General features: G+C 39.4%; 1 protein-coding gene across 3 annotated transcripts in view; it reads right to left on the bottom strand.

Annotated features, from left to right (window-relative positions):
* The window catches only part of LOC139740541 (uncharacterized), a 96,655-nt gene that overhangs the window by 38,718 nt on the left and 34,734 nt on the right, over positions 1–23,203 (bottom strand). For 2 of the 3 annotated variants that reach the window (XM_071651131.1, XM_071651130.1), the window contains exons 3-5: positions 17,521–17,838; positions 12,714–12,992; positions 11,105–11,275 (exon numbers count right to left, since the gene is read on the bottom strand). In XM_071651131.1, the coding sequence (XP_071507232.1) occupies positions 11,105–11,275; positions 12,714–12,992; positions 17,521–17,838 (768 nt within the window). Of the gene's footprint in view, positions 1–8,175; positions 8,275–11,104; positions 11,276–12,713; positions 12,993–17,520; positions 17,839–23,203 lie in introns of all 3 variants that reach the window. The other variant, XM_071651129.1, reaches the window with a different exon arrangement.

Here is a 23,203-nt window from a genome sequence, read left to right on the forward strand (position 1 = left end):
AGAGCTTGTGTTGGAGAATGAAAAGAAAACTATCGTACGATTCGCTTTTGACATCCATTCTTCCCTCCTGACATTGTCATGGCGACGGAAGTGGAGTTTTTCTTTAAAAAGGGAATAAAGAGAAAAATCTTGTGCCATCATCTGTGCCACAGACAAGAGAGGCATATCTGAAATAAAGGGGTGGCAAGGATATTTCATGGGTGCATTCATCTGTGAGCGGGTAAGGAGGTATCCATTTTTCCAGCTGAACAAATTGGAATTGGTTAATTTAGGCACTTTAGCTTCCTAGATACTTGTGCCAAGGTTCATCCTTACTGGGTGTATTGTATTTTGATAATCCAAGGGCAACCAATCTTTTGCCAGTCACAGGAAGAAAAAGACCAACAACAATAACAATGGCAATAAATGATCTTCACTGAAAAAAATGGGGTGAGGTTTGATGGCCTAATGTGCAAAAGAAAATGATACAAAAGAGAATGAGTTTCAACGTGAAGGAAAATATTATTGGTCACGAAGATAAAGAAATATACTTGCAATAATTTAAGAGTTGTTCCTCCTAAAACTAACCTTGAAGACTTCACTTCATGATCACAAAACATGCAATGTTGTAAAGACAAACTGTGTAATTACACACAGAAAAAAGGATCTATATGAAGATTTCATATTCAACAGGAAATTTGCTGCAATTTCTTTGAAAACAAGCTGCAAAAGAATCTTGAAAATTCAGCTTTGTTCCAAAGTGGATAAACTTGGTAGAAAAAAAAAAAAAAAACTATTCATATCAGAAATGAATATATTATAAATTCTATCGATGACTAACAAATTGAAGTAGTAGCCAGTGGATGCAATAAATGATGAACCAAATGTGTGACAAAAATAAATGCTTGAATCATAAATTGTCCAAGAATGGTTTCTGTCAGAACCTAAAAAAAAAAAATAACAGAAATGGACAGAGCCTAACAATTGATCTGTATGACAATTTCCTTATCTCAAAATTAAGATTGAACTTTCATACAATCTTGTGATGGTGCATTTTCTCCTTTCAAGATAGAATATATCATCTGTCACTATTCAGTGTGGAATATGCAGTGCATATATGAAGCTATTGTATTGTTTGTTCATGTGGAGAGTTCTGAGGCTTAAAGTTTAGGGAAATAGAGAAGATAGTGGCAACTACATCTCTGTATGTGTTGGCTGAATGAAAGTATCCTGATCTGCTACAATCTGTCATTGCTGTTCATGGGTTGTTGTTGTTGTTGTTGTTTTGTTTTGTTGGTTTTTTTTTTTTTTTGGGGGGGGGGGGGGGATGAGAACTTCTGATCCTGATGGTTCAGATGGCAGAGCAAAGGCAAGCTGTCTACTTTTTCCAACACCGATTTTGATTCGGAGAAGTCTCGCCCCACATCGAAGTGTTGCCCGAGCGTCAGAGATTGAGTTTCGACAGCTCTCTTGCACCTCAAAGAAGAGAGTGGGGTGGTGGTGATTTGGGGGTGGGGGTGGGGAAGGGGGGGGGGAGGAACAAATGGTACCATCTCCCTGACACTTTCAGGGGAAAAAAACAGGAATCCTAAGAACACAATTTGCACCAGATTGTCCTGTCAGCTGCATGAATTTTCATCGAACTGCAAGAACACATAAACCAACTCTTTTTTTAAAGACCATATGCATACAACACCATGTTTCACAATAACATGATAGACACATCCTTTTACAATCCACAGAAAGCCTTACTGAGACTGATCACCCTTTATCCACCACACAAATTCAAATGGATGTCTGCACTGCAAATGTGTTGTGTACACACTTGAAATTAGCCAGATGAAATTGGCATTTCATCTGTGCTTGTTGTCCTGGTAAAACCACACAAGCAGCTGAGCAAAGTTAGAGCAGGCTTACACAAATGAAGAAGCTGTATTGTTAACATTCATGTTTTTGTACCTCTTACAAAGCCACCTGTCACACGCTTTGTTGCTACAGATATAAGATGCAATATGTGGGACTAACAAAAAGTTTATAAAAGGGGAAAATGACCAATATGTTGCGAAGATTAAATTCACCAGGGATGATTTTGTGCATTGCACACTTTCAAGATATACATGTCAAAAAAGAAAAAAAGATCATACTTGCACAATGATGCAGTTTTCACAGTAACCCGTCAAAAATCATTCCCTTCAACTGGCTAAAAAATAACAGTTTTTTATTATGCAAAGATGTAATCTGACACAAATTCAGATGGATTACAAATGGCAAGACACAGGAATCGCTGACAACACCTGGGCACAGATTGCTGGATTCAAAGGATAAGGACACAACAAAACCAGTCTCGTTGCCATGGCAACCCCGCAGGAGACGATATAAGACCAATGCATCCATGTTCCAACACGGTTTTGACGGTGTGATCACACTGCATGATGTATGCGAGAGATGCCCAAGGTCTCACCCTCATCTTTCCATAGAAACACCGGATGGAATCAAAGTTATCGCTTGCCTTCATAGCTTTAACCCACATGACACCTCACATGGTAATCGCATCCCACGCAGCACCAGTACAGTCAAACACGCACTTTCTAAAGTGAGCATATTCCAAAAAGAAATCTGAATTCATTGACTCTTAAATGCCAATCTCTCAATTTTTGCGAACAGCACACTCATAACGATATTACTTAATATTCTATTGAGAGTCAGTGGCAAATAGATTTACACCTGCACCTATCAAGTCCTCTTAAAGGTACTTTTGTTGCTGAAATTATCCCCCATCCCTACCAAATTGGCAACTCCAAATTTTACTGTGTATCCTGAATTGGAAAAAGACTGCACAAAACTGCCTTCAATTCATGAAATCTGTATCAACTTATGTAAAGTATCGATTTTAAATTTAGCAATTCAGAGCCTTTAGACATTCTGCAAAGATTCTGTGATTTAAAAACAATGCTATATGACCACAAAAAGAGCTCAGATGAATGAGATGTTTTTATTTATTATCTTATTGAATACCAAAAAAAAAAAAAGAATGGTTAACAATTATAATAGAAAAAGGTACTGCATTTTTGTGACTTAATGGGTTAGCATGTGAAGATCCAAATATTCATATTTAAAAAAAAAAATCTTCTTAGGACAGAAAGAGATCATCATCAATGTGCCATATTTCTTCTGCTTTTTTTTTTTCTCTCTCTATCAACAATGCAAAAAGAGTGCATTATACTGGATATTTGAAGGGAAACTTTGTCAAGGGACTCAGCAAGATGTGGCTGGTTTCTCCTTTTATTTTCTGTCTTTTTTTGTGCTTGGTCTTTCTAACAATAATACTAATCAAGCATGTAATCTTGCCTGTGGAGAGTAACAGTACAAGAAACATTTACAAGATTAGATCTGGAAGAGAAGCCCCTTATGATAATTAAAGATATACCTGCTCCACATAATGCCACCTGGGCCCTGTTTCATAAAGTTGTTCGTAAAGTTACGAACGACTTACGAGCGACTGGTGATCAGTTCTTGTGGTGAATTATTGAAATTCTAGTAAGTATAGCACATCGCAACTGATCACATGTCGCTCGTAAGTTTACGAACAGCTCAGCTTTATGAAACACCCCCCTGTTCCCTTGGATTTGACTAGCAAGTTTACTGTGAATTACTGTTAGAGTTACACATGTATGTGTAATTACTATGTCTTCAATACCTACTGTAAACTCAGTTTGACAAAATTGCTCACATGTGTGTTTTCAAGCAAAGTGCACGCAGTGGGTATTGTAAAGCCATGTACTAAGGAGTATAGTGCATCAAATATCCTACACTGTACATACATGTATTTTCCTCACATATGAAGACCAGAAATAAATTACATCTCTCAGCAAAACCAACAGATTTACACCTTTCGGATTCCTTCATACTGACGGGGCAAGACGAAAATTGAAGGCTTTTCACATTAACATTTCTCCTGGTATGTTACTATCTACTGCTGATTTCACCACAACTTCTCAGAAGTAAGCAGCATGTCATTAATGAATACAAACAATGTTTGCAACAATTTTGTCTCAAGCATACATGCAACACATTTAGACAAAGAACTTACAAACCTACACACACATGCAAAATATCAGCGCTCTCTTCACAGTGAAATTCTCTGCGACATTTTCCTCTTCTTTTTTTTTTTTTTTTGCATTCAATTCAGCATCTACAGACAGTAGATTTGACAGAAAACCATGGACAACTGCGTTAGACCTTGAATCTCCTGCACATACAATGCACAAAATCAAGACAAAGGACTATTCATTTCTCCCCCCCCCCCCCCCCCTGACAACCATGGAACCACTAAAATAATCACATTTTCTCTTTTTTTTTCACATTTCCACGACTGATCTGCTAAGTAGTGAATCAAAAAGTGTCAAAGGATATCTGGTGCAAATTCCTGGGACTGCTGAAGATTTTGCTGCGCATCCAACGCTGAAAAATAACTACACCCGGATTCTATATACACACTGTCTCTGTGGCAGTTTGGGGATCAACTCAACAAATGCATGCCTGGCATAGCAACATCACTCCAACAGTTCAACTCTTCCATTATTGAAGAAAAATCTCTGAGTGAGATTTGAAGCCATGCGAAAACTTTTCTTACAGTCACGTGCAGGACGCTTATGTAAAAATGTGTGACAGTTGTTTTGACGTCTATATATACACCCTATTTGTCATGGGGAAAACATACCTAATTTGTCATGGTAAATACATGTACCCTACGTGTACATTGTCCTTCACGATACAAATGTGCATGTTGATGTGCCATTTGAGACTTCATCTTGATCTTTTATAATGTTAACCCATTGAGGACAAGTCCCGGGTATACTCGGGCAAGTGTCTATGGGAAATGCGTGTTGTAGCAAAATCAAACCGTCCTCAATGGGTTAATTTTCAATAACTCTTATGGAAAAAAAAAAATATGGAAAGGCCTGGAAGCCGTACAGTAGTCTAATTCTGCGATAATCATTGCATGTATGTGCATCAACATTTTCAATATCTCACATTCTTTCATTTCACAAGCAATCCTCTTTGCAACACTTGTATATCATCTTCTCTGGCAGCAATCCCAAATACTTTCATGTCTTTAAACTAGAAATATCACTGAAGGTGATTAATACCCCCGCCCCGTGACGACAGTCTTACCCAAGGAATGATCTTTCCTTGATCTTCTGCCATTTAAATGCCGTTACCATGGCAACGCAGCTTCCGACACGTCCGAAAAATGTCTTGCACATCTTCCCACCAAGACTATTGTGTGTGCCACATTTCATAAGCTTCAGTCGAATACAGAGGAAGTAGTTCAATCCGCAAGATCTTTCCTTGATCTTCTGCCATTTATATGCCGTTACCATGGCAACGCAGCTTCCGACACGTCCGAAAAATATGTCTTGCACATCTTCCCACCAAGACCAATGTGTGTGCCACATTTCATGAGCTTCAGTCGAATACAGAGGAAGTAGTTCAATCCGCAAGATCTTTCCTTGATCTTCTGCCATTTATATGCCGTTACCATGGCAACGCAGCTTCCGACACGTCCGAAAAATATGTCTTCCACATCTTCCCACCAAGATCAAGGTGTGTGCCACATTTCATAAGCTTTGGTCAAAAAACTGAGGAAGTAGTTAAATCCGCAAGATCTTTCCTTGATCTTCTGCCATTAATACGCCATTACCATGGCAACGTACTTTCGGGTACTGTCAAAAAATGCGTCTTGCACATCTACAACCAAAGGCACACATCTGTACCAAGTTTCATGGAAATTGGGCAAAAACTGAGGAAGTAGTTTGCAACACAAAATTTTCCATCATTTTGGCTCATAATATGTGAGCTGTTACCATGGCAACATACTTTTTGTCACTGTCAAGAAATGTGTCATGCTGACCTATATCCTAAGACAAACATTCAATATGAATTCCATGAGAATTGGAAGAACACTGATGAAGCAGTTTTGCCATGAAGCATTTTGCCCTATATTTTACCAATAACATGCCGTTACCATGGCAACGCACTTTTTGCCACTGCGGAAATATGTGTCTTGCATATTAACATATTCAGATGAACATCTGTACCTAATTTCATAAAAATTGATCCAAAACTGTGGGAGGAGTTCGCGACGCAAGATTTGTACCCATTTTTGCCCATAATATGCCGTTACCATGGCAACGTACTTTTGGGTACTGTCAAAAAATACGTCTTGCACATCTACAACCCAAGGCACACATCTGTGCCAAGTTTTATGGGAATCGGTTGAAAACTGAGGAAGTAGTTCGCGACGCAAGATTTGCAACGGACCGACCGCCCGACCGACCGACCGTCCGCTGACTCCTATATACCCCCTTCAAACTTCGTTTGGCGGGGGTATAATAACATGAAAGAAGAAGAAGGAAACAAAATATTGGTCCAAACGAGGCCCAGTATAAGTCTGGTATCCTTGCAAAGTGTTTGTTTCATAGCACAGATCTCCCTAAATTGGTATTGTGTTGTTGTTGCTGTTGTTGTTGCTGTTGTTGTTGTCAAAATGTTTGTTTCATAACTCAGATCTCCCTAAATTTGTATTATGTTGTTGTTGCTATTGTTGTTGTTGTTGTCAAAATGTTTGTTTCATAGCACAAATCTCCCTAAATTGGTATTGTGCTGTTGCTGCTGTTGTTGTCAAAATGTTTGTTTCATAGCACAAATCTCCCTAAATTGGTATTGTGTTGTTGTTGCTGTTGTTGTTATCAAAATGTTTATTTCATAGCACAGATCTCCCTAAATTTGTATTGCGTTGTTGTTGCTGTTGCTGCTGCTGCTGCTGTTGCCGTTGTTGTTGTTGTTGTTGTTGTTGTTGTTGTTGTTGTGGTTGTTGTGGTTGTTGTTGTTGTTGTCGTTGTTGTTGTTGTTGTTGTTGTTGATGTTGTTGTTGATAGTGGTGGTGGTGGTGGTGGTGTGTGTGTGCGTGTGTCTTTTTTTTTTTCATGAATCCAGGTTCAGAGACCCTAGGGATTGACTGTCTTTACTCTAAAACAAGGACAAAACATCAGAGAATAACCATGTAAATGGGCAGGCATCTGAAAATTAAACAAGCAAAAAAAAAAAAAAAAAAAAAAAAAAAATTATGAGGAAAATCTGAATCTGGTTTGCATGGTCATTATCTTCTCAACCCATCTGATATCTGCCAACCTATCCCAGGAGAGCCATGTATAGCATGCCACCATTTAGGATGCATTTGGAAGAGATCACACTCTGGTGCTCTCATTTTTTTTTTTCTCTCTCTCTTTCTCTTTCTTTTTTACTTGACCTAAAAAAAACAACAACAAATACAATAAACTGATGATGCGGGGAGGTGAAGGCAAAGATATCCTATTCGTTTCAAGCTCACCACTATCGTAGCTGATACTGATGATGCAATTTTTAGGTGTGAAAGTCTTCTACAATTTCACCACACAATCACTATTTGGCTGTAACTTTTTTTTTTTTCCTTTATCTCTCTATCTCTCTCACACACATACACACACACATACACACACACATTCATATCTACTCTTTCATGATGGTTTTCTTTTCTGTCACCAAATTTCTGTCACAGGTGAACGAAAGCATCCAGTAGTTTCATATGATCCTACAAGTATGTCTCTTTTTCTCTTAAAAAAAGAAAGATAGTGAGCCATTTAGTATGACTTCCTGGATCGTATCCATTTTTTTGTTCTATCTCTCATTAGAATATCAGTCAAGCTATTCAAATTGAATACTGCACCTACACACACACACACACACACACACACACACACACACACACACACACACACACATATATATATACATGTGTATAGATTTACATAATATATACATACATGTACATTTATTCATAGATAACACAAACACACACATGTACATGTATTTATACAAAATGACACCAATCATTAGGAAAGCAAGACAATGGAATATACAAAAAACTGTACAATCTGGCATGAGATACATGTATGGAATACAACAATTCTTGCACAATCAATGAACATAATTATAACAAGTTGCTCTGCAGAATACCCATCACCAAGCCCATGCACTGAATAATAAACCACGGCCCACCATCACGTCACATGACGACCACATGCCAATCAAAAGACATCGTTTGGCCCGTGATACGGAATCGATATTGTTCAGCCCCAGCACGTTTTATCTCACCTTCACGCCCAGCTTTGGGGTCATAGAAGCCGCCTCTTTTTCAGCCTGGCTCTCAAACATTTTCGCCGCCATTTTAACACTGGGCGACTCGTCCAGTTTCTATGGCAACCAAGCGGCCCCGCAGGAAGGGTTTTTGAGGGGAAGGACGGGTTGGGAACAAACAGCAAAGCACCGCATAAGCGAGGAGACAGACAGAAGGGGGTTAGGGTTGCATGGTAGGGAAAGATAAAAATTAGCAAAAGTTAGGAGAGAAGACACAGCAAATTACATTGAATCAACAATTGAGTATTTTTTTCCCCACTTCACTGAGAAACATGCCACTGCAAAAACTGTCATTTGACCCCCGTGTCAACTTTGATGATAATTTTTGAAAGCTGTGATCAAGGCTACACTTGCTTCATATCCGAAATGACGATCTTTCTAAAATGAATTTCAGAATCAAATTGACTATAAATCAAAAGTAAGCACTGATGTGCAGAAAGCACCATCTTAAATGTAAGGAATCATCAAGAGTATCTTTTACACCTTCCCCTTTGTCATATGAAAAAAAAAAATATAATTCATGTGAAAAATAAAACTGTTGAAAAGGGTTCTATCCTGTGACTTCTGGAGTGGCAAATTTCCTAGTGTAACACTGCATACAGTTATGACAGATTTTTCATGCATAGAATAGAATATGTGTATTAAAGGCAAATGTATAGGGCTAAATGAATGTTACAGCATAGGCTTGGTTTATACAAATAAGCTGGATTACATTTGTTGGTAGATTCAGGAGTATAAGGTGAGATGTGCAAAATAAATATCAAAATTTCAATTGCATTACCAAATGTCTTTAAAAACCAATAAGATCTTTATATCCTTTCTAGTGTGACAAAAAAAAAAATCCACAATATTTGGCATAATTTGCATAGCAATGACAGAAATAGGTCAATATCATCAGCTATGGATTTTTGAAATACTTTGCTAAGTTTCAACAATCATGTGTTTGAGGCCAGAAACATGAGACTGTTATGCAATTAAGTACATATTTGAATCTATATATTAGATCCATTTATAAATACTAAATATCTACATCAATCTCTTTATATATATTCGGATAGTTAGATATATTAGCGGAAAATGAGCAAAGAATACTATTTTCTTTGCTCATTTTTTCATCAATAAATTATATTCATTTCTGTTCAGATTTTCTTCTGTTTATCGTTGTTAGATAGATATATAATACACTCAAACGTAATTGCAAATTTTACTGTTTTCATCTGATTTATTGAAAAGCCATCAATTCTACATCCCATCCTGTTTAAGATAATCAGTGTTATTAAACATTGAACACACACCAAATGCCTTGCTAAGTACTATTGTTAAACTGACTTTACATCTGAAAAGAGCAGTACTGGATAATGTAAACGATATCAACCCTCATCCACATTCGTATTTGTCGTGCAATATATACATATGTCATAGGAAATTCTCAAAATGATATGGACGCATATGCAAAGCATGCATGGTGTCATGTACAGAGCACATCACGCCATCAATCACCCGAGAGGATGATGACTGTGTTAAACTCTGCTAGAGCTAACACTTTCCCCCCAGCATGATGATGCACCGAACCTGTACTCCCTGTCAGGCAGTAATAAAAATCAACATGCAGATCATGACATGCAAGACATGCAAGATAGCGCCGTGGCATGAGAGATTTCATACCGGCGAGTGCCTTACCTGCCGGATGGCGACGCAGATTGGTAGTGGATGTTGTTAGTTTGTCAGGTGCATAGAGGTGCAAGAAGTAAGATTAAGACTATCATTCCCAATTTTTTTCTTTTTCACTTTCTGAGACATTTTTTTTTTTTTTTTGGGGGGGGGGTGGTCTTTTTTTTTTTTTTTTGGGGGGGGGGGGGGTCATTTGAGCTAAATTGACAGGATCATGTGACTACTTTTTAGTTTATACTGCCACCATGGTCTGTCTCAAGACATTCCAGCTCCTTCATTCCTTAAAACTTCAATTTTCTATCCTTTTTGGTGACTTGATGCAAGACTAGCATGCTGAATCCATTTCAAATCATGATATTATGACCAAGATCAAATACTGGCCATGTTGCAAACCCAATTTATGTAGGTGTCTTGATATAACACTATTAACTTCTGTAGACCCTGAGCAATAGCAGGCATAAAGAACGAGGGGTCAACCGATCAGAACTCAGAACTTTAAGGATTTTATCAGAATGTTGATAGCAACTAATCACTCAGTTTTACATTTGGAAGCCCAGGTGGCACTCTGTAAGAGCCTGTCACTAAATAACAATGTATACTGGACTGAAAACAAAGTGTTCTTTGCTCAAATTCAGAGCAAGAAAAAATGCATTCTTTATTCTTTTAAATGATTCTGCTATCGAGTTCCGTCAAAGCTAACACTTGTGACCAGGATGGTGATATTGGCAGGACATAATCTAACCCTCTGATGAAATGCATTGCCAAGTGTAAACAAAGAACTAACCACAATATTCAGCAGCTGCCTATCTCTTCAAAAAGGTCCTATTTTTCTTTCCATTCTGTGAAAATTTCACTCAAAAATTGTGATGAAGAAGCTTGTAATAATCAACTTTCCCGCTGTCCAAGTTGACAAAGTTTTCTTCCTGAGACTTAAATTGGATCACTGGTACTGGCATTTGCCAGATCTCTTGGCACAAATACATAGAGCAAGAGAGGAAAATGAGACAAATATAGTAGACTAAATTGCGTTAGAACTCATGCTGGCCTGAACGCAAGCAACCCGTAAATATAGACGGCAAAAAAAAAAAAAAAAAAAGAGGCATCAGTCTTCAACTGCAGTGCACAAGTGTGAACGTGCTTACGTTCTGATACGTGCCAATGCTAACTTGCCCCGGTCACCACACCAGGTTTCTCAACTGCGTTCACACTCTCATACCTCTACTAATGTGATGGTGGAGACGGGTCTGCTGTGGGTCGCAGCCTCCGCTCCCTGCTCAGACTCCGCCTTCTCCGGCTCCGCCTTCTCTCCGCCCTCCTGCACGCCTTCCATTGCCGTGGCAGCCTCCTCCTCTTTGGGCTCCGTTTCTTTCGCATCCTCATCGGTTATCTAAAGCAATACATAAAAAAGGACAAATACTTTTGTTTATTGAGAATCTTTATAAGAATACATGAGTTTTAAGCACCAGGAAAGCACAAATGCTCCGTCTATCTGTACAACTAGATGCGTGACCACTAATCTCTAACCGTGTCCCAACTGACCGACATTTAGCGTGTAGAGTAACAGTTGAGATATTAGTCCATGCACATATCCTGGTTAGATGATAAAAACACGAGTGACAGTTGTAAAATATATCTTTCAAAAACATAAACCCTTCGCAAAACAAAGAGTACATTATCACTTACTTTCAACTTTGTGGAGATGAAACCTGTCCTAAATTAACTTTTAGCTTGAAAAGTGATAATGATTCTGTTGCATCTGGGCAATTCCGCAGTTAGTAACATTACATTTAAGAAAATTTATATATTCATTTTTACTACTAAATCACCAATTTTTCATTTCAAGTCAAAATCATGTTAAAAACATGTTCATCCTTCCCAGGTTTATGATATAGAAAAGAATGAATGCAATCCAATAAATATTAGAATTGCTATGGCAACAAAAAGGGCAAGTTAGTAACGTTACGAACAAAGGACATGACAAAAAAATCAATGTCTTGCTTCAAACAAAGTGTTGCATTAATTTCAATTATTGCATCATGACAAATGTTCATGCAAATATTCTTAGCAGTTCGACCAATAATTAGCTAGAGTAAGACCCCCAAAAGCATGGTTAGTAACGTTATATTTGTCCAGAGTAACTCCGCAGGTCCTTTCACCCTTTTGTAATTGACAAAATGTCACATGACTTCTGGAGTATTTAATTGTATTCATCTTTCACCCCTTAGCAAAACTTTGAGGAAGAGTTTTCAAAGGAATCCACTGTAATTTGCATTTAAGTGAATTTCAACGTTTGGTGGACATCCATGGTATAAGCTGATACCTAACTTAAAGAGTAAGATAAAGAGGCACATTTCTTTTATCCATGTCGTGTCCACCTAACTGCGGAACCACAAATTCAACCACTTGCGAAACAAGTCGCAGTTGCATGCTCTGGTCCATGTATCTGTCCCTTGATATAGGGCAAAGTTTGCAGTGTAAGAGAAGTTTCACAGCAAAGGAATACACGACACTGGACTCTTACTGTAAAGAACACTGATATGTAGCAAACCCTCCTTATATTAAACAAAGTAACTGTTTTGCCATGAATTTCATGGAGTTTCATTCTATTTGAAAACTGACATTCACAAAGACAGGTCCCAAGGAGGTATGGCACTACACTCAGTGGTAAAGCCTTCACATTAGCTTCACAACTGTCAGGTCATAGCAAAGGGTTAAATCTTCAAAATGATATCCCACCCCTCTAACTTTCTCTCCTGAACATGTGTGGGTCAGACATTGTTCCAGAAAACTGCGATCTCGAGTAGACTAATACCCCTAAACTCTACCTGTATCTGGACAGCGGCAGTAGCAGCTACAGCAGCAGCAGGGGCCACGACGGATGCCAGGCCCTCCGATGGAGTCGGGGTCGGGGCGGAGTCGGCGGTGGATGGGGGTGCGGAGGCCTGGGGCAGGGAGGAGGAGGAGGATGGGGATGGGGAGGAGGCCTGTGGCTTGACCATGGGACTCGGTGCCTGGAGTCGGGACTCCTGCTCGAAGATCTCCTTGGCGTCCTTGACCCCCTCGATCTGGCTGAGCTCTTCGATCACCTTCTCACCAGCCACGGTCTGAGATGGGGATGGGGAGATTGTGGGGAAAAGAGGAGTGATGTAGAGAGGAGACAAACAATGGTCCTTTGGTGAGATGGATACAGGTACATGTAAATAGACTCTATAATCATAAAACCCTCATCAACATAAGAAGAGTTTAACTGAAAAAGACAATTCAAACTTGCGATATTTGAGATTGAAGCTGCTGAAAAACAAAAATAATAATCAAGATATGTGTAATAATTTCATAATATCTTCAAAAACATATCTACATGTAGTAATGTAACAAGTGCAGTGTCATTGAAAAGATTTGTTTTTTTTTTCTCTATTTGATGATGACCTGACCCAAAAAGAAATGAAAAAAAAAACTCTGTAAATGGTATTGATCCATTTTTACATTGAACTTTTCACATACTACACATACATTTGTATTTCTTTTTTACTAAAAACCCAAAGTACTTTATCCCCATTTGCCCACTATAAGGCTAGAAAATATTATGGTGGGCAAGAAAACTTAAACAAATCTTGAATGATTTCCACTTTGTTTTGTTTTTCTTTTCCTTCTTCAAGGAAAGCCGCACCACAATGTTGACTCTCACCAATATTCATCAGCAAATGAACCTTTCGTAACTCCAAACAGTCACTCCCACGCATGCTACAGTGGTTAAAGAATCCAAGATAACTTTTTGACTGTTGAAAGATGTTGTTTTTGAGAGATATCAATATTTTAAAAGCATATTTTGATTTTTTTTTTCTTGGCTTTTACATTGTATTTTCCTCCATGTTATGGTACTCTTGATTTCTGCCCTTAAACAAAAAGGTTGTGATTTTGAACGGATCAGGAAGTACACTGTACTGCATCAAACTACAATGTCGGCTATGTACCTATTAAACAAACAAATTAATCCTTTCTTTGCCCGACATCGTTTATTCATGCACATACCACATGACAGTGTCACTACATGTATGCCTTCTTCTAGGCCCCGCCCAACAGCCCCCGAAAATTCCCCAAGCAGTGGCTACATAACATCCGATGTCCCCAATCCATACATAAACGATACGACAACGGAAATGTGTATGGTGTCAATTTTTTATGAGTTACTTGTTTACACAACTTTAGGTCAGACCATAAAACAAAAAACAACAATAACAACAACAACAACAAAAATCTGTAATTTATGTATTCTGTTTTGGCCACAAAGAGAAAACATGAGGTACAATGTAAAATGGCCCAAATATGGGATACAAACTTTTTCATCACATAGAGGTCAAAAGATTTGAGAGGAGGCCCCCCTCCCCCCCCCCCCCCAAAAAAAAGACAACAACAAAAACAACAAACAAACAAAAGACAAAAACAAACACAAAAAAAGAGAGGACATTAACTGGCGGCAATATTTCTGCCCATTTAACGGCAAGGAAATCGAGGAGTCAATAATGGAGATAGGAAGGAATGGGTGATTAGGCAGGTATTTAAGGCAGTATTTCCGATCCCTCTGTTGATGACTTTCGAAACGCCCCTCTCTGAACTATAATGGGCAGGGGAAAGAGAAAGAGAGGGAACCGCTTGGTTTCGCTCTATTTGGCCACATCGACCAAGCAGAGTCTCAATTAATGAGCTATGAAATAAGCTTTAGAAGACTAATGCCTGCACTCAAAATACACCATATTCCTATCTCTGCCAATCTATGTACGCATCTATCTTTGTGTTTGTCAGCTTATGTGTATGATATATGTACACGTATACACGTATACATACAGCTGTATACGTATATATGTATACAGTGTATACAGGGCTCGACATTAGCAGTGGCCTGGTGGCCCAGGGCCACTAAAGATTAACGTCAGGCCACAAAATTTATGTTTTGGTGGAACAATTGGGCAGCTATCAGATTCAAAATGAATTGTTACTTTTGCCTTTATTTTGGGTGACCAAATATCTTTTTCGGGCCACCAAAATTTCAGATTTAAAGATTTTAGTGGCCCAAATGGACCATCAGACATAAAAGTTAGTGTTGAGCCCTATATACAGCATATCTATATATGTGACCGCGCATCACAAAACGAACAAAAAGTCACACACACTGATTTTGTGCGAGGACTGAAAAAAGGTGAAATGGGTCAACCTAGCCGATCTTGACTTTTTCATATTTTCTGAAAGACCAAGGCTTCTTCTACATTACGCTAAAATTTGGGATCATAAAATGGGCAGGAAAAAGTGTTTTTTAGCAGTTTATTTTGAATAGTTTTTGGTAGAACAGTGTGATTAGGTGTGTCTTTAGAGTCCACTTTTCATTTCTTCAAAACCTTGTACACACTCTTCACTTTCAACTCTAATAACTTTTGAAAGGATGATGCTACTGCTTTGAAAGTTGGCATTAATACTGGACAGAATGTATTAATAAGGCACGCTCAATTTCAGTTCAATCTGATAATTCCTTCATTGTTGTTACTCCGGTTGTTTACATCCTGTTTTTTGTCCCATTCATCGCACAGCCAGCACGGCTTGGTAAAGATTAAGCACTTGAATAGACACTGTACTTCAGAGCCTCTTTTCTCAGTTCACACTTTTCCTGAGTGTGTGCTTTCTTTCCAATATCTAGATAGGTTAGGAGAGTCCATTTGATTTGAGTTATACATCATTTTAAAGCTTAAAGTCTGCTCTTTCAGAATATGCTCTTAACTTAAATTTCCTGTCTGGTGACTTTCTGTTTGTTTTGTGATGCAGGGTCACATATATGCTTGTATATCATATCATCATATCAGGTAGATAAAGACACAGATATATGCAGATTCTTATCGATGTAGATATTTATCTATTACTTATTATCATAGTTGTTTAAATGTATATTATTAGATGGAACAAGCTTTTCTTATAATGTCTACATATCAGAAGCGATATCAGAAGATAAAACAAAAACATCTCAGACAAAGTTCAGAATGTCAGGAAATAATGAAACTTGAACTCTAAAAATGGGTTTCACAAGCACTATACAAGTGCATCTGTATTTCATCTAACTCTATCCATCTAACCATCTATCTATATAACCAGCCTTTCAATGTGCCTATCTTTTCACTTGCCATCTACTAGCCAGCTCTATTACACTGATTCACAGGGTGGTTGTGTTCGAGGACTACTCAACCTACTCTGTACATAACATAATTGTGTTTCTCGACGTGAATTAACATGAGTTGAATGAATTAATGTTTGTTCATCCCAGATTACATCAGAGAAGTACCTTAGGATTAGTGCCTCTGACTGAAACATTCAGGGCTTATTGTCGGGGTTTTCTCTTTTGTTGAGGATGAAATAAAGTGGGTTTGGTCATGATTGATCCTGAGGGCAGCAAACAAACACACACAAAAACACGTGCGCAAATAAAAAAAAAAAAAAAAAAGAAATGCGATGAAAGAATTCACAGAACATGGGTGAGACAAACACCATTTACGATCACCTTCAGCGACGTAATGATGACAAGTTGTTTGTCATTCGCTGATCATTTTCTTGTGTGTCCTGTTTTGGTTGGATGCTCCCGTGAATGCACATTGTTCAACCCCGCATTATTCTACGCTGGGATCGTTAATCATTGGCAGTCGCCTCGCGACTGACAGCCGGCTGTCAGTCGGCGGGTGAGAACGCCGCACACTGCTGCGCCAATCAAGGCTTTTGCGAGATTCGATGTGGGGTCTCCCTTGCTACGTTCTATCCTCACTGTGATCTGTGACAGATCCATACAGAGCGATTTCACACCACGATCAAATGGCTTCTATCGTGGTAGGGAGTTGAAAAAAAAAATCTGACAATCAGACTGGTTGAAGTTTTATCATAACTGAACCGAAAAGGGAGAGTTCAGATACTGCAAAGTTTGACAAGTTATCATGAAACAGTCATATAAGTAGCAACCACATATGCAAATTAGTAGCGTAGATTATGTCCTTGTCTTTAAAGTCTCCATTTACCCACATCCAAAATCTATACTCAAGTTTCTTTTTGACATGAAAGAAGAAGAAAAATTTAAGTTGAACATTATCGACTAAAAGCATAATTTTCATGATGTGTTTATACTTTTTTTTTATAAATCATGAGTTAATGACAGCATCACTGCACCTAAATTTCATAAGGGGTGGAATTGATACAATACTTTCCATAGCAATTTGTACATTGCTTGTTTTGTTGTTAGCAAAATGAGAACTGACGACAATGTTTACCAGTATCATGGAAGAGTTGTAGTGATTGTTACACAGTAATGTCAGATCATGCTTTCCGTATGATTTTTTTTTCCCTGTTTGTGTCCTGCTGTCGGTATTATCAGTGTGTTTATACAATGAGAGTCAGTCGCTTTTATCAAACACTAATGATCGAAAGTGATATCTCACGAGATCAAGGGAAGAGGGGGAAAATGAAGGAATGTAGGTTTAATGTGTCACACAGGGAGCCGCCCTTTACTTTGATATCCGCCGACCACTCAAATGTTCTATCAAAGGAAATAGAATGCAAGCGCGTCCCAGTTTCTTGGAGACATCAGAAGAACAGACAAACAATACTCACACTGACGACCGACTTCTGTTCTACAGGACCCGTGTAGATGGGGGCAGAGATGGTGGGACGAGGGCTGCCCCCGCCCTTGGTCCGCGCCCCGCCGCTGCTGCCCTTGCCTGCTTCCGACGACCCGTTCTGGTCGTGGTGGCTCTTCTTCTTTCGGCGGGCCGGCGGCACGGGGTCGGGCTCCTTCTCCTTCGGCTGCTCGGCCGGAGGTGGCCAGGAGGCCTTGGGCGCCTGGGACTGGGCCGAGCGGATGATGACATGTTTGGGTTCGATCCATTCTTTGTACAAGTATTCATTCTTCAGCACGAGGTACTTCTCCCCCTGTGAGATTCAAATTCACACAAGCAAAACTTTATTAGAGAAGGAAAATTAATAGTAATTTCAACTCAGACAGATAAAAAATTGGTTCTTTCACATAGGTTTCACCCTGTTTGTCTGGCTTTCACTTGCTAGAAATTGTATACTACTGCATGACACTGATTCATCCAAATTGTATTATCACAATTTACATACTATGGTAGGCCCTTCCTTTAAATGTTTTACTATCACTGTATGCTTAACAAATTGCTACTAATACTTTTTTCCTTTTTGGAATATGAGAAGCAATAAAAAGAAATGAATTGAACTGAATCGGACTGACTATTAAAGCCTTATCAACTGCCTGCATTTCTCTTTCTTTTTGGGAGCAAGGGTAAGGCGAAGGAAGTTGGTTGCACAAATGAGATGCACTAAGTAAGTCACCCAAAAGTGCTAAAATTTTGGCAAGTAACCCAACGATTCTTCATACTCCAGGAAATAAATTCTCAGTACACCATAGTTTGTGGGCACTGTCATCATCAATGAGTTTTATACAGTCATAGGTACACAGTGCCACTCTCATACAATAGTGCACAGTCAGTACGAAAGACACACCAAAGATTTACAAATTGGTTTATTTTTGTTTATTAAAGATGAAAAGCTGCCTGCATGTTTGCAGGAATCCCTAATTTTGATAAACACTTTCTTCTACAGTATTAACCCGTTGAGGATGGGCAGATTTTGCTACAACACGCATTTCCCACAGACACTTGCGCGAGTATTGTACATGTACTCGGGACTTGTCCTCAATGGGTTAACTGCTTGTGAACTGCAATAGAACCGTAATTTTCAGGGGACATTCATCCACACTGTACATTACAACCAGGTACATAAGAGAAAGAAAACAACACAGTGAAACAGTACAGGAGATACTTATATGAAATAATGATACTCACTTTAAGCCAAATACGACAAATACTTCTTGAGATTATTCTTAAATACTTCAACAGAATTACTATTCTTAATGAATTGAATTTGTAGGTGAAAGGTGCATAGATTTTCAATGAAATGGAAAGATCATAACTCATACAATGTAACACTATGGGATAAACAGCCCTATCATCTGGCAAACTAGATGTGTGCTGCCATAAACCATAGAAATATCACATGAGGTTTCCTGCTTTAATCTACCTTCGAAGCATATCATGCATATCTTCGAGCCACATTAATACCAACAAACCTGTTCCATCACAATCGATATTTGCTCTCTAATTCTGTGGGACATCTCAAGAATGTGAAATCCACACACGGAACAAATGATCGACCATTTCATTCTCTGCAGTTCTATCGTGCTGTTATAAATATTTTAGGCACTTTGGGCATGAAAACTTTCCCCTAATCCTTCACTTTGCACTCTGGCACCTCTCAATCTGGGCACTCGGGTTGGACGGCCCCAGCTGTTGTGTGTTGCGGTTTCAATTTACCCCCTCGAAAAATGAAAAAATTAAAACACACAGGAGAAAGGGTGGAGATATATTTGGAATGCAGCATCCATGCTCACAGAGTCATCTCTTATTACCATTGATTTACATCGTTCTCTGCCAAACTGTCATGTCACAAAGTATCATAATCCTTAATACAATTGAAGAGTGTCAGAAACAAATATATCGTATATGCCATGAATTATGACTTGGGGACTAGGACAATGGAGAATGTCATTTTGTGAACCCTTATGGAGATTGTTCTTCCCCAACTAGAAAATGCGTTTCTCATACATACACACATACATTATAAAGTCTACTTCTTAAAAATATAGAGGATAAGATAGGGAGATAGATTGACAGAAAGAGACAGACAGACAGACATATAAATACCAATACACATACAGTACAATGTACATACATGTATTCAAAAACTGTCCTCACTCAAACTCAAGTCCTCTCTCAAAATTCTTACCACTGCATTCAAAAAAACTCAAACAGCAGGGGTGCTATTTGAATTTCTTGAGTCGACAAAGTTGTGCCTGTGGACAGCACAAGCTCTATTTGATCATGCAGGAATAACACAGAGTGGTATCTATTCAAAAACTGCAATAGCTTTGCAGATTTTATCAAAATTCCTGAATTTCTTCCATCGAGTTGTTTTTGTTGCACAAATTGCCCTACATCAACGTAAAATGTACACATTTTACATTGATGTAGGGCAATTTGAATAATCAGTTGCAATTTTGTAGGTTTTTTGAGTAACTGAGCCTACATGTCGGGAAAAGAAATTTCAACTGTACGCTCTGATAATGCATTTCTATTGTGAAGCGAGAATATTCTAGTCATGATAAAAAGGAGGAAATTAGATATGATTACCGCATATTTATGCACTTTGGCCATGCCTGCTGCACAGAAAATTCGCATTACCAGAAGTGTAAGAATGAACCGTGAAAATTTGATTCTCTGTGTTGCACGCAGGTGATAACATCACCTCATTCATTAGTCTGCACACAGCATACGCCCAACATATGGACCCAATCGCCAGCGACAGATTGTGTACATTTATATGCGATCCCTCAAATGATGTAGAGTATGGAGAATTAAACATGGTACAGAGTACAATACCTTCCTGCCCAAACTGCAGTGCTCGTGGTAATTTAGAACTCACAACAAACTTTTTATAACTGTACTTCTCAATCCCTGTCTGTCATATCTGTATGTCTGTCTCCCTCCCCACCCAATACCCCTTTCCCAGTATCCCTCCTCCCCCCCCTCCCATCCCCCACCCTAGCATTGAAAGAATAGTTACGTTCACATGCTGTTCCTATACTTTCAGTTTAGGTCTTAAACTTAACTTGCAATTATTAGCTTGTAGTTTAGTGCCGTGTGGACGAACTCTTAAGTTAGCAATCTTCAAGTTTAGTTAATGAGTAGAACCACAAGACATCTCAGGGTTTATGCTCTATGAGTCACGGGGGTCCTTTGTACATGTAGTTTCGCTCCGTGTGGACGCAATAATCAACAAGCTTCTGAGTTAGCGTTACCGGGTCAACCTCTAGCTGCGCTATTTTGTATGGGCATAAGGTCATAGCGAAGACTCTGCACTTCTGGCACGATCATCAAGGAGGATTCGCTCGTAAGTTGTATCTTAAAGTTCAGGCGCGCGTATGAACCTGCCTCGTGAATTCACAAGCGGAATTTATCATCAACAGTTAAATTTTCCACCTAAACTTCAAGTTTGGCAACTGCATGTGAACATAACTAATCACTCCCTGCCTTTAGGCCATAAAGTCAGCTCACCGGAGGGACAGGCTGCCCACTACTCAGGGAATGACCAAAGTTTCCTAATCACGAATAAAATCACTGTGTTTGGATTGGTACCTTCTTGAGGTCCAAAAGGGCTACCCGTCCCTCTTCCCCCAAGTACTTCAGATGATCCAAAAGGCATCTTTTAACTTTGGCTGTTAAGAAAAAAAAGTGCTTGGACATGAGCGTAGCAGGACACTGGGCAGAGGTGCGTATGCCTTTCATTCCCCCCCCCCCCCCACCACCCACAAGCACACCATCTCAAATCATCATCAACAGCTACATCCTGGCCGTTTGGCTTGTAATGGACAGGATCGAGGATAGGATGAAGGAGGGGGAGGGGGAGGGGGGCTAAAGGAAAGAGACAGCTGAAGGGTATGCAATTTCGGCGAGCAAATATGCCACTTCCTGTTCCAATAATCCTCAAAGCAAACTTTACACGTGTAAAACGAATGTCATCTCGGCCCACCAGTTCTGTCACTCTCCATTTTCCGCTCTGTTCCGGCGACGAACACTCCGCACAAAATGAGAGAAAAATGCAGGAGGAGAAAGACGGAGAGGGGGGTAGGGGGAATCGAGAGGGTGAGAGAGCGAAATGGGAAGAGAAGCGGGCGCAACGTCCACTGGGTGGAGTCGAGAGGAACTCTCTCGTAAGTATGACAAATCCTTTGACACTTGTCACAGACTTGGCGTGGAACCATGGGAAAAACAACTGAGCGTTCACACTGCCCTCTCTCTCTCCGCCACGGCGTAAGATGCTCACAACTTGATCTACTGTAAATGTGAAATTTTCGCGGTACATTAATTTTCACACATTTCGTGCTACTTTCGGCTAGCGTGAATTCTAAAACCCGAGAATATGTTTTTGATCTGCTCAGCAAGAAAAATTAATTGCACGAAAATATGGACGTTTACAGCAAATGAGACAGCCTGTTTCATCTTTGATACTTTGCCTTTATCAAAGTAAAGTACAGATTCCATCTACGCATGTGAGTGAGCACAACCAAGACAATTCATAGAAGTGCATATTCAAACTGCTGCAGAAGAGATCTATACTGTATAAACATTTGGCTGATCTGTCAAAGTTTACTCAGGTACTGTAGTAATGACAAATGAAATCACAGAACAGAAAAAAAAACCACAATCTAAAATCAAGGCACAGTACATGAGGCATAACGGATAAAGTCTTGCCGGACTCTCATCGTGGGTCATGTGATCTACAATGGGACATCTCAGTCAAGTGGCTGTGCTGTCTATAATGCCATGCTTATCTTTATTCTTTTTCTTCTTTTTTTTTTTTTTTTGGTGCATGACACATTAATCTTACAACAAAATGTACATGTACTCTGTACCACATAATTTGAACTCAATGGATGATAGCATTTCACTCCGCCTCCACGACAAGACAAAATGCTTTTTCCTCCATCCAAGATTGTAAAGAAAAAACTTATAGAAATTTAACATGCGCAAAACGAAAACATCAGTATGACAATTTTGAGGGTGCTGGTCACCACATTTAGTGATTTTAGAGACATTTTCAGTTGCTAAGACCTCACTTTTGTCTTCAGTAGTCTACCAAAAATACAGGCTGTCTGAAAATAAACTCACCCGTGGTCCATCTTTGAAATGGAGAACATCTTTCAAGACTTAAAGTTCACATGATTCTTTTGCTACATATGATATAACAAGGAAATATCATAATTACCCAAAGTTATGATTAGCGCCATGAAGATACAGCCTGTGCTATACAACAGAAACATACCAGACGTGATCGTACCGATGGCGCAGTGCTTTCATATAAAGCGCTCGCGGGAGCCCAGTGCGAACACGCCTGTCGTTTCTCCGGCGAACAGCTCCCGGGCCCATCTTCACAGCCCACAAATTGAAGTCTGGGGGATACAAGCACTTTGGCCTCGTTTGTAGGCTGTCGAAACTACTTAGCCCGCAAATGGGCGGCCAGAGAAGATCGCTGGGCTTGTCCCCCGACTTGGTCCTATCCCCCCCTCCCCCTGCCCTCGTGCAGCCAAGCCAGTTCTCACCCCTGCCTGTATGTGCACCGCTTCGCCCCCTTCCTCTCCTTCTCTCGCAAAGCATGCACG

This window comes from Diadema antillarum, unplaced genomic scaffold, assembly GCF_040938485.1.
Source record: "Diadema antillarum isolate AM-2024a unplaced genomic scaffold, OU_Dant_1.0 seq00000860_RagTag, whole genome shotgun sequence".
Lineage (NCBI taxonomy): Eukaryota > Metazoa > Echinodermata > Echinoidea > Diadematoida > Diadematidae > Diadema > Diadema antillarum.